General features: G+C 41.9%; 1 protein-coding gene across 1 annotated transcript; it reads right to left on the bottom strand.

Moving 5' to 3' along the window:
* Positions 1–1,138: 1,138 nt before the first annotated feature.
* On the bottom strand, positions 1,139–1,874 carry LOC133805726 (uncharacterized). The gene is made up of 3 exons (XM_062243888.1): positions 1,776–1,874; positions 1,430–1,729; positions 1,139–1,366 (listed from the first exon to the last, which is right to left on the bottom strand). Exons 1-3 carry the CDS (start codon positions 1,872–1,874, stop codon positions 1,139–1,141), a joined length of 627 nt encoding a protein of 208 aa, XP_062099872.1.
* Positions 1,875–12,482: the final 10,608 nt, after the last annotated feature.

Here is a 12,482-nt window from a genome sequence, read left to right as displayed (position 1 = left end):
CGGTGGTGCTCGGAGGTGAGGAAAATGGTGGTGGTGACATGGGAAAATGACAAAGGCACGAAGACAAAAAGGAATGATGGCATTCGGGTTAGGGTATGGTCTTGAGTAGCTTGGGGTTATTATTATTAATTTTTTTTTTCGAGTGAGACCACGCCCCGTTCAAATTGTTCCTACTTCAAAATTGCCAAAATTTTGCTTAGCAAAATTTTTGACGGAACCCCTCTGTTTTTTTGGAAATTTTTGCTCCATGTTTGCTGAAGCAAGTAGTTACCATCAGACCGAAAAAAAAATTTGACGGAACCCCTCCATTTTTTCGAAAATTTTTGTTCCCTGTTTGCTGAAGCAAAAAGTTCACAAAACCATCAGACCCAAAAATTACTTCCAGTTTACCATCTGCTTGCTTTCTTAACACCTGAAACAAGAAAACACACATAAAAACACTCCAAAAACATCACAATAAAATGAAATTAAAATTACAAAATTAAAAATTAGAAAATTAAAAACACTCATAAGTATTTTTTTTTCTTTTTTATTGATTGATTTTTTTTTCATTTTTTTCAATGCATTTTTATTCTTTCTTTCTTTGAGTTGCTTTACAAATGAATCCTCCAAAACCAATAGCAACCTAAACTTCATTTTTGTTTCTCTAAGGATCTTTCAAGGAAACCGAGGTTTGGTATTGCTCAACTTTGCTTCCCCCAAACTTTGCTCATTTCCTTGTTACCTTAAATGCTCTTCCCAAATGCACATCATATAATTCCACTACACCATTGGGAAACACCTTGTTCACTAAGAACCCGCCATCACACCTTGAATTCACTAGAGAGTTCGAGAAAAACACTCTATTCCTAACTTCCAACATTTGTGATTGAGACTTTCTACTATGTTTCTTTTTCTTCGGTAGCTTTGGAGGATGAGATGGTTCTTCTTCCTTACTTATCCATGGCTCCCCACCTTTCTCAATTTCATCAAAAGGGACCTCTTTCTTAATTCAATTGCTATACTTTCCATGCATCTTTTCAATCAACTTGAAGTTAGAAGCACTTATGGCTAAACAAGTTTCAACTTCATTAGGAGAGCGTATAGGATTTAAAACCTTTAATGTGACATTTTCGTCTTGAGCTCAAATGGTGAGCTCTCATTTTTCAACATCTATGAACGTCCTCTCAGTGGCAAGAAATGGTCTCCCCAAAATGATCGATACATCCCTATCTTCCTCATAGTCAAGAATAATGAAATCCGCTGGAAAAATGAACTTGTCAACTTGTATTAGGACGTCTTCAATCTTTCCCTCCGGATGCACCATAGAACGGTCAGCTAATTGCAAGGTGAGTGTAGTTGGCCTTGCTTCTCCAATTCCCAACTTCTTAAAAATGGACATGGGCATCAAATTAATACTAGATCCTAAATCACAAAGAGCTTTACCAACTTCTCGTCCCCCAAAAGAAATTGGAATTGTGAAACTTCCCAAATCCTTCAACTTTGGAGGAATTTTATTCTTCAATGTAGCACTACAACCTTCAGTCAAAGCAACCATTTCAAATTCACCAAGCCTCCTCTTCTTTGTCAAAATATCGTTCAAGAACTTCACATAATTAGGCATTTGTTCCAAAGCTTCCACCAGAGGTATGTTGATGTGGAGTTTCTTTAAAACATCCAAAAATCTTCGAAATTGACCATCTTGTTGCTGCTTTTGAAAACGTTGAGGAAATTGACCATCTTGTTGCTGCTACAGCAATTGCTTCAGGATCAGCATTTAACATTTTTGAACTCACAACTTTTTCTTCCTTTTCCACACTACTTTGGACTGAAGTGGGCTCGCTGTTTCCCTTAGGATTATCCTCATTCAACTCCATATTTTTACCATTCCTCATAGTGATCACCTTGCATTACTCTTTACCATCTCTCCTTGGATTTTCAGTATCAATAGGCAAGGTGCCTTGTGGTCTATTCCTTAGCTCATTAGCTAGCTACCCCATTTGAATTTCTAAGTTCCTCAAGGATGTCGCTTAGCTCTGAATCACATCATCATTCTTAGCATAATATTCTTTCATTAAACTCTCCAAAGATCTTGATTAAGACACTTGAGGAGGGGTTGAGCTCTTGGTTGTTGTTGAGAAAACCCCGGTGGATATGTTGGCTTGTTTTGCATTGGCGCTCCGCTTGAACTAGCTCCTTGACCCTCCCCGTGAGAAGTTTGGATGCTGCCTCCACCTCGGATTATAAGAGTTCGAATATAGGTTATTACGGTTGGCATTTTGATTCCCCACTTAACAAACCGAAGTGGGATTCGAAGGACAACTCTCAAATGTGTGCCCATCCCCACAATAAACACAAGACACATCATCAACTTGTCCCATAGCAACTGGTTGTACGATTCCCCCCAAACTCATGGTCGTCCCCTTCCCTGTCCATTATCTGTGATATTTATAGTAGAATTTCCTAGACAGGTTTGGGTAACCGTGTGAATAAATATGGTATACATTTAATACAGATTATTCTCATTTACATTGGGACACGATTTCATAATATAATAGAATATACTCCTACTATCTCACATAATAAATGATAAATACACAATACAACCTGGGCATTAATGAGCGTATAAAGAGCCTCCAAGTCTCTCGGGATCCTTCAGTATGCGTTCTGACCAGGTTTCCACGAGTTGAATATCTTCATCGAGCTGGTGATCAAATATTATCCAAACCTTAGCTCGAATTAACTTTAGAGCACCCAAAGGGATCTGGCCACTATATGTCTCGAACTGGACCGTTATCCTGAAAGGCGGCCTGATAATCACCTGAATGTCATATTACCAAGTCCCAACTTAAGTTGCTCACATCACTATTTGTTAGATGTTCTACTTAGCTGCTTTTCCATATATTCATCTGCCAATATGTACCCCTAGCTGAGTGAGTAGACTCGTGCTAATTTTTAGGGTACAACATTTGGCCCACCAAGCTCCTGCTCGTGCTTGATTTCATCACTTTCTAACATAACTTAGCTCGTGTAAATTTTGAATATCCATAAGTAAACCACTTAAACCCTCGAATCACCGGACCTTTATCGCCGTAGCCAGTAATTGTCTTAGGTTGCACACTAATAGACCGCTTTGTCATCAGGCGAGCTAAATCATATCCCCCCAAAGAAAAATGTCGCGAGCTCCTCTACTCAGAGTAATAACAAAGGCAAGTAGGTCACGTCTGACTCTCTAATTCCTCGTTTCGGCCCTGTGGTGGAGAGGGAACTTGTCGTCGAACCCAACACTTTCTTCGAGGCTGAGCACATCGTGTCTCGGATAAAGACACGAGAGAAAGCTAACAAGATCCTACTAAGCCATGGGATTGAGATGGGAGTTGATGGCCTCCTTGCCCGACCTCCATTGGAAGGAGAGGGGAGTTGTGCCCCTCTCCAAGATGACTATGGGGCTTGGAGTGATGAGCACTTGAAGGCAGGTGCATTTCTCCCACATGACCAATACTTGTTAGATTTCCTAAACTATGTCGAACTAGCTCCATTCCAGCTCCTGCAAAACTCGTATCAACTTTTAGCGGGGTTAAAATACCTGTTTCTGAGGAACGAGTTGGAGGTCCCCACTCCAACATATATTATGTATTTGTTCTGCCTCAAGGCCAGTCCTGATCAGAAGGGGCAAGGTGACGACTTTTACTACCTCACTCGCTTCCCTAATTCAACATCTGTCATCGTCCTCCCCACCCTCCCAAATGACTATAAAGACCAGTACTTTTTGTAAAATGGGTTCAATAATTGCGAGCACTGATACTTCAACCTCCCTCATAAGTCCTCTAACTTTATGAATTTAGTATGTGAACTCTCTTATCACTTTCATTCCTTTTTTTAAGTATTCTAACAGAGTTCGCTTCTTGTGCAGCTATATTCGCGAGGACAGAGTAGTCTGAGAGCCTTGGGGGTCAATACGAACCACTATCTCGTCTTCCTCTGAAGGAGAAGGACTTCCATTAGGTTGTGAACGACACTACCATGGTGGCCTACAACCTGATCAGCAAGGGCTAGATGCTGGCTCTCAGGACCCGAGGTCCACATCCCGTCATTCTCGAGCTCCCTCATCCTCAAGGAGTCTTGCCCACCATTGAAGACACCGAGGATGAAGAAGACGTGGAACCGATGGTGCACAAAAGGAGAGCTCCTGAGGATGATCAGGGTCCTAATCTAGAGCGAGCTGCGTTCAGGGCAGCTGCCGACCCCTCCGGCCAAGGTAACCCATATAGAGAATTAGATCGGGTTTTTGCTAGCTTTAGGCTAGCTCGTTAGTTTCCATCCTACCAACCCAAACCTAAGCACAACACTCATTCAGTGTGTGGATCATTTGGTGGTACGCTATGACCATAGCTACCCCAAATGTACCATTGTGGTTGACAACACTCTCCATTTTAGGTCCTCCATTTTTTGAGGAATATGGGACAAACCGTAGGATCTGTCCTTCCTTGGGTCACGGTGTATTCTCCCCTGGTTTTAGGCAGTATGTAGATGAGTCCAACTCAGAGGAAGAACCTAAACCCCTTAAGACCCAGGAAGTAATAATTCTAGACTCTCCCCCACCTATGGTAATCATGGAGTTAGAGGTTATGCCTAGCCCAGTTCATAACCCCGAGCCGATCGTAGTAGATTCCTCCTCTAGCTCTGAGGGTAGGGCTCTTACTCTTGTTCTTGTCTTTGCATTACCTCGACTAACTATCTCTTGAATTTGAATCTTCTGCTAATTCTTTTTCAGGCAAAGAGATGGAGCTGCTAGATGCCTCGAGTTTGAAGGGTGCCTTTAAGGTTGGCGGGGCCGGAGTTGGTCCTATGGTGAAGATGCCCCGATTGACAAAGAAACGCGCTCCCAAGACTGGGACTTCCACCGAGTCTCAAGTCAAAGACAAAGGTGTCAACTCCACCCACGAGCAGCCAAAAAAGACTCAACCCCCAGGTCCGGTGACAACAGTCAAGGTTCTCCAAGCTCCGCCTCCTCTTCCTCGGCATGCACCTCCCTCAATTCCTTTGAACTTTCCTTTTTCTTTTCTCTTAGTTTTTTTTCTAAATGAACCTTGACTTGCCTTATCCTTTTGGAGTCTGTCCTGGCCTAACTCCGTGGAATTGCTTGGGTTCGAGCTAGGGACGAGCAATCTGCCAAAGCTGCCCTAGTTTCCTCCCAGGAGAGCGAGCAAGATGAAAAGGAAGGTGGGTGGATGGCTAAGAACTAGGTTGTGGAAGTGAATCATTTCCTTGGCCAGCTGCAGGCCGAGAATGAAGAGCTTAGAAAGAGACTTGAGGAGGTAGAGGCCAAAGCCAAGGAGGAGGCTGAGAGGGTGAGGTCAGAGATCGTGGAGTCATATAATCAAATGGAGGAGATGTTCTACCATTGCTGGGCTTCCAACCAGGACGAGAACTTCACCTTCATGTAGCCAGGGTTTTGGTAACCATATCTTGCCATGTTCAAGATTCGTTTCTCATAAGAACCCTCGTAGACCGCCAAAATTTTTGAAGCTGATGAAGGGGAAGGCAAGGAAGTGACCTCCTCCGAGCGAGTCGATGGACCACAATGATTTTTTTTCTTTTATTTAATACTTTTGTAAATAAGTCCCTAGGGACCAAAACAATCGTCTTCGGGCTCAGGTTGAGGTTTTTTCTCCTCGTGATAACTATATATTTTTTAATACATATTTAATTTGTGATCTATTTGTGTTCCCCTTAGTCTATTATTTTCCCATGTTTGTGAATCCTTGGATTCTTGTACATTCGAAATCTTAGGGGTTTTCTTTAGACGGGGATAGATTTTTGATGGCTTGACTAACTAAACTTTTAGTAGATATCTTAGTTGTATCCAAAAAAATTCTCGCCTAATTGCGTCTTGCCTGTTAGGAATCAGATCTTGGACCTGGTCGTATCCAGGGGTTTTAGTAATCTTAATAGCATTGTACATGTTAGGAATTAGGCTTCAGACCTGGTCATATCCAGGGATTTTAGGCTTAATAGCATTGTACCTATTAGGAATCAGCCCTCGAACCTGGACATATCCAGGGATTTTCGTAGGCTTAAAAGCATTGTACCTATTTTGAATTAGGCCTTGCACCTGCTTATATCCAGGGGTTTTATTTTTATAAATTTCTCAAACTTAGTTTGCGTTCGGAATTTTGAAAATTCGAGCTTTAAAAATCCGTTGAATAATCAATTTTTCCAAACTCTAAGTTGCAAATTTCATTCGAATAGGCTGAACTCTTTTAAAAACTATCTTTGGTTATGTGTCCCCCCAAGCAACCAGAACTTATAAATGTTCTAGGTTGCATTTACAAAGTGAGCCCGTGATAACAAAACAATAAAATTGATTAAATAATAATCCAACTGCTATTAAACTGACATGACATTTATAGACATGCCTTACATAAACAGTAATTCCGAAAACATTAAAGACAACAAAATTATTGATAATACTTTTTGAGGTGTAGGGCATTCAAGGTTCGTGGAACTATTTCTCCACTTAACAAGGCTAGCTTGAAAGTCCCTTCACGCAAGATCTCCATGATCTGGTATGGTCCTTCCCAGTCTAGTCCTAACACACCGTCCTCTAGATCTTTACTTGCCAAAAACACCCTTCGGGGAACCAAATCGCCTAACCCGAGTCTGTGTTCTTTTACCTTCCAATTGAAATAACGAGTGATTTTCTGTTGATAATGGGTGAACTGTAATTGTGATGCCTCTCATTTTTCCTCAAATAGATCAAGAGATGCACTGAGTAGCCCATGGTTCTAATCTTGATCAAAGGTCTTTTGTTTGTGGGATGTCACCAGCGCCTGAATCAGGAACATAGCCTTGCTTCCAAAGGTCATGGAAAAAGGGTTATGTCCCGTGGAGGTTCAATGTGAGGTATGATAGGCCTAGAGTACCTGCGAGAGCTGCTCGGGCCATAATCCCTAGGCTTCATCTAATTGTTTCTTGAAGCTCACCATCAGGGTCTTGTTTACGGCCTCGACCTGCCCATTGGCCTACGGGTATGATACCGATGAGAAACTCTTGGTTATGCCATATTTACCACAAAATTCTGTGAAGAGATTGCTATCGAACTAGATTCCGTTATCAGACACAATCTTTTTTGGGAGCCCAAATCGACATATGATATTTTTTACAACAAAATCCAGGACTCCCTTTGAGGTGATGATTGCTAGAAGTTCGGTCTCTACCCACTTCGTGAAGTAATCGATGGGGACGACAACATAAAAAATCCTCATTTTCCTATCGGCAAAGAACAAATCAAGTCAATTCCCCATACTGCAAACGGCCAAGGGGATGAAGCGTTGGCATTTTTCACATTTGTCAGCGTGGGCAAAAAATAGCCCTGTCTCAATACCTTCAGAGCCATGTTTTGCCCCCAAGCTTGGTCCTCGCAGAAGCCTTCGTGAATCTCTTGCAAGATAGTCTGCGCTTCCTCGGGCAGAACACACCGCATGAAAGGTAGAAAATGCCCTCGTCGATATAAAATTCCCTCAACCATAACATATCGTGGAGCTTGATACAATAGCTTTCTTACGCCCTTTCGATCGTCAGGTAACTTTCTGGTTATCAGATACTCCACTATGGGGGTCATGCAGGTAGGTTTTATGTCAATCATTTCGACCTCAACCGTCTCTGTTGTTATACTCGGGCTATCCAAGAATTCCACCAGAACCACATTCAGTGTATTCGCCTCTTTTGTGGTAGCAAGTCGAGCCAGAGCATCATAATTAGAATTCTGCTCGCGGGGCACTTCTTCAACGGAGCTAAACTCAAATTCAGATAACTTTCCCTTAACCTTGGCTAAGTAGGTCGCCATCTTGATACCGCAAGCTCGATATTCTCCCAATATATGATTGATTGCGAGCTGAGAGTCACTATAACTTTGGATGGCTTTTGCTTTTAGCTCTTTCGCAACCCTTAGCCACTCCAATAAGGCCTCATATTCCACTTCGTTGTTGGATGCTTCAAATCAAAACCTGAGAGTTGTATGGAATCGATGCCCTTTAGGTGAGATTAAGATTATCCCAGCCCCTAATCCGTTTTCATTAGAGGATCCATCAGCGAAGATTTTCCACAATTCCTGCACCGGTTCTCGTATAAGATCATCATGGAAAACCTGTGCACTCGGCCAAAAAATTAGCCAGGGCTTGACTCTTGATTGCTAGTCGTGGAATATATAATATTTCTAACTGGCGGAGTTCGATGGCCCACATTAGAAAATGTCCCGACATTTCAGGATTGTGCAAAACCTGCCTTAAAGGTTGATCGATTAAGATGTGGATAGAATGGGACTGAAAATATGGTCTGAGATTCCTTGAAGCCAAAATAAGACAGAACGCAAGCTTATCTATCAATGGATACCAGGACTCAGCTTCGAGAAGTCTTTTACTTACATAATACACGAGTTTTTGCGCCCGATTTTCTTCTTGAACTAACACAGCACTGACTGCATTTTTCATCACTGCCAGAATTAGAAACAGACATTCCCCGGACATCGGTTTTGATAGTATGGGGTGTTCAGCTAGATGCGCATTCAGGTCACAGAATTCATGTTCGCATTCTTAGGTCCATTCGAACTTCTTGTTTCCTCTGAGCAAGTTGTAAAATGGGAGACACTTGTCAGTGGATTTTTCCACAAAACGGTTTAAGGTCGCTATCTTTCCAGTTAAACTTTGTAGTTCCTTACACGACCTAGGCGAAGGCATTTCCAACAACGACCTAATTTTCTCTGGATTTGCCTATATCCCTCTTGTGTTGACTATAAACCCCAGAAACTTTCCTGAAGAAACTCCAAAAGTGCATTTTTGGGGATTCAATTTCATGTCATATTTCCTTAATATTCCAAAACATTCTTCCAAGTCGAATACATGGTTATCGATAGTCTTCAATTTAACGAGCATATCGTCGACATACACCTCCATGTTTCTCCCAATCTAGTTTGCGAACATTTTGTTTACTAATCGTTGGTATGTGGCACTGCCATTCTTCAGCCCGAATGGCATAACTTTGTAGCAGTATACGTTATGCTCAGTCATGAAGCTGGTATGCTCTTGTGTTGCAAGGTTCATCGCGATTTGGTTATATTCAGAATACGCGTCCATGAAAGACATGAGCTCGTGACCAGCTGTGGTGTCTACCAACTGATCAATTTTATGTAATGGGAAACAATCCTTAGGACAAGCCTTGTTAAGATCGGAGAAATCAATGCAAGTTCTCCACTTCTCATTTGGCTTTGGTACCAGAACGAGATTAGCAACCCAGATCGGGTATTTTGCTTCCCTGATAAAACCGCATTTAAGTAGGCGAACTACTTCTTCTTCCAATGCTTACAATCGTACTTTCCCCCAAAGCCTTCATTTTTGGGACTTTGCAGGCACATTCTTGTCCAAGTTCAAAGTATGTATTATTATACTCGGACTGATTCCCACCATATCTTCATGCGACCAGGTAAAGTCATCCAGGTTCTTTCTCAGGAATTTAACTAACTCCTTCTTCCTTTCAACTTCAAGATTTTTCCCAACTTTTACAATTCTTGAAGGTATTTCTGGGTCGATATTTATTTCCTTGAGCTCCTCTACTACTTTGAGCTCAGATCTATCTTTGCCTATTCGCGAATCGATGTCTTCCTGTTGGGCGATCTCATTATTTACTTCTCGAGGTTCTTCCGTCCCATGGGTAAATTCCATTACTTGGGACTCCTCACCTCCTTCGTTTATGACCATCGCCTGCTGCTGGGGTTGTGACTTTCCCTTCATGGCTACGCTTTAGCATTCTCGGACGGCGAGTTGGTCTCCACATACTGTGCATATCCCCGAGGCTGAGAGGAACTTCATTTCCAAGTGTTAGATCGAGGTGATGGCTTCAAAAACCACCAGTGCTGGTCCTCCCAAAATCCATTATATGTAGCCAGACAATCGATTACCATGAACTTAAGTATTTTAGTAACAGTTCATGCATCATCTTCTAGTGTAACCACTAGTCCGATTGTTCCTATGGTCACCATCCCTTCACTTGAAATTCCATACAATGTCATTGAAGTCTCCTTTAGATCGGTCACGGACAATCCCATCTTCTCTAAGGTGGACCTGAAAAGAACATTTACTGAGCTTCCATTATCTACCAATACCCTTAACACCCATCGATTAGCAAGTTGTACGTTTACCACCAGCGGATCATTATGTGGGAATTAAACGTGGCTAGCGTCCTCCTCCGTGAAAATGATTGGTTGTTTTTCCAACCGATGTTGTTTTGATAATCATTGCTCTAGGATGAATTCCACAACGTTATGAGTATTCACTCCTGGATATAACTCTTTTGGGATCCGTTGCTCGTACTCGCCAAATGAGGTCTTCCGGCAATAATAGTTATATCTCCTCCTACTATTGGGAGAGGGTCGACCTGATTCTAATTCATATGATCTGTGAGTCCTTGGATGACCTGTCCGAGTTTCCGGAGCTGGATGAGAATTCCGCCCGACAGATGATTGGGAGCAACTTGATTTCAGACATATTGGGCTAACGGTTCAACCCAAATAAGAGTCTCAATCTCATCCTTCAGCTGTTGGAAATCATCGGTATTATGACTGATGTCATTGTTGTATCGACAAAACTTTGAGGATCTCTCTTCACCCTCTGATGCCTTAAAGGTTTTGGTTTTGTAACGCCTCAAAAATTACCTAATAAGGCTTAGGGCCTTGATTAGGGGGCCAGGATGACAATATATGGAATTATATGTTTATTTGATATATTTGATTGTGATTATGCGAGTTATGTGATAATATAACTAGTGGTGCATGTTTAGGGGTATTAAATATGCATGAGGGCCCATTTCTTATTAGAAGGGCAACTTTCGTAATTTGGCCCATTATGGGCATAATTGTATATATATATATATGTGTGTGTGCATATAAGTGATACCACATTATTATGTGGGTTTATTTGAGATACTCGGCACGAGACGATCCTAGGGAGCAAGTTAGCGGGAAAGTCACAACGGAACCCAATACCTGACTCGGGCGAGTCAAGGGGTATTTTGGGTATTTGGCATTTAATTGGGTTATCGGGTAATGGGAATGAATAATTGGGGATATATTTGGAGTTAGTGAGTTTAGGAGGGAATACTGGGAAATTTGACCATTTTGCCCTCGGGGACGTTTTTGGTACCCCAAGCCTCGAGATTAGCTTAAGTGAAACTTAAGCCTTAGGAAACATAAATAAATGCACAAACACCCTCCCTGAATTGACTCACTCTCTCTCCTCACTCTCTTGCTCTCTAAAGCTTCACTAAGCTAGTCTTTGAAGAATGAAGAAGGATTTTGGCTAGAAACCAAATGATTGAAGGCTTGGGATTAGGATTTGGATAACTTGTGGCTAGGAGAGCTTCATTCATAGTTAAGGTAATAATTTAACCTCTGTGTTTAACTGATTTATGTAAGACTTTGCAACTATTTTTGGGGGTGTAGCTCAAGAGTGAATTTGGTGTTTTCATGAGTTATATAACTAGATTATTGTTGGGTTTTGCTACTGGGAAGATGTTAGAACTATTGTGGTAATTGAATTATGGTTTTGGGGTGAAATTGGGATTGTTTGGGTTGAATTTGACTATTGGAAAATGAGGAAAATCTGGGTTTGCAAGGCCAAGTCGCGGCTCTTTTCTTGAGGGGCCGCGACTCAGCTGAACCCAGGGCCCTGGGAGGCCTCTATCTGGGAGCCTAACCGCGACCCTCAAGGGCAAATCGCAGCCCGCCTGGGCAGTTTTTACATTGGGGAGTTTTTAATGATAGGAACCTTTTCCTTAGGGCTCGAAAGCCTTTATTGCTCATTATTGATGGAATCCTATATTATGGTTATGACTAGGTTATCTCTAGATGGCTCAGAACTAGGATCGTGCTCGAGGGTCGTCCATATTTTACGCTATACTCGGACCTAAGGTAAGAATACTGTACCCAATATGTGTTATATGTGATCAGGGCTTGGCCTAACTGTTATCAATAATTATTATTAGGGCTTGGGCCCCTGAGAATGTTTATGTTTAAGCTATTGTTTCACATGTTGATTGATCCTAGTTGAATATTATATATTTGCTTAAGTGTTTCATGTTTGTTGCGCGGATTCTGTGGTTGGGGACTGAGGCCCCGTTAAATAGGTATGATTAGTATTATGAATATGGTTACTTGATGGTGTCATGTGATTAACATGCATGTGTGCTCGTTTTTTTGGGATATGCTCATTCATATCTGTTTCTGTTTTTAAGTTTGAATACCTGGATCAAGGCTTGACTTATTAGTCAAGGATGCCAAAAGCACGTTGCGCGCTGGTCGAAAGGCTTAGGCCTAAATCAGCAGTGTACTATTATGTTGGTCGACCTTATGGTCGTTGGAAAAACAAAGGTGCTGGCCTAACTCTTTGGCTAGTTACTCAGAGCTAAGGGCGAGGGCCCTAGGTGACTATATCGTCACATAGCTAGGGCAT

The sequence above is a fragment of the Humulus lupulus genome, chromosome X (genome assembly GCF_963169125.1).
Source record: "Humulus lupulus chromosome X, drHumLupu1.1, whole genome shotgun sequence".
NCBI lineage: Eukaryota > Viridiplantae > Streptophyta > Magnoliopsida > Rosales > Cannabaceae > Humulus > Humulus lupulus.
This window is presented reverse-complemented; position numbering and strand designations above follow the sequence as displayed.

Bases quoted from the DNA above. Each gene is read 5' to 3' on its own strand.
- LOC133805726 (XM_062243888.1), bottom strand. From the start codon at position 1,874: ATGAGGAATGGTAAAAATATGGAGTTGAATGAGGATAATCCTAAGGGA. The intron at 1,730-1,775 runs GTGAGTTCAAAA...CAATTGCTGTAG, and splicing joins TGGAAAAGGAAGAAAAAGTT to CAGCAACAAGATGGTCAATT. The intron at 1,367-1,429 runs GTTGGTAAAGCT...TCCATTTTTAAG, and splicing joins TTTCTTTTGGGGGACGAGAA to AAGTTGGGAATTGGAGAAGC.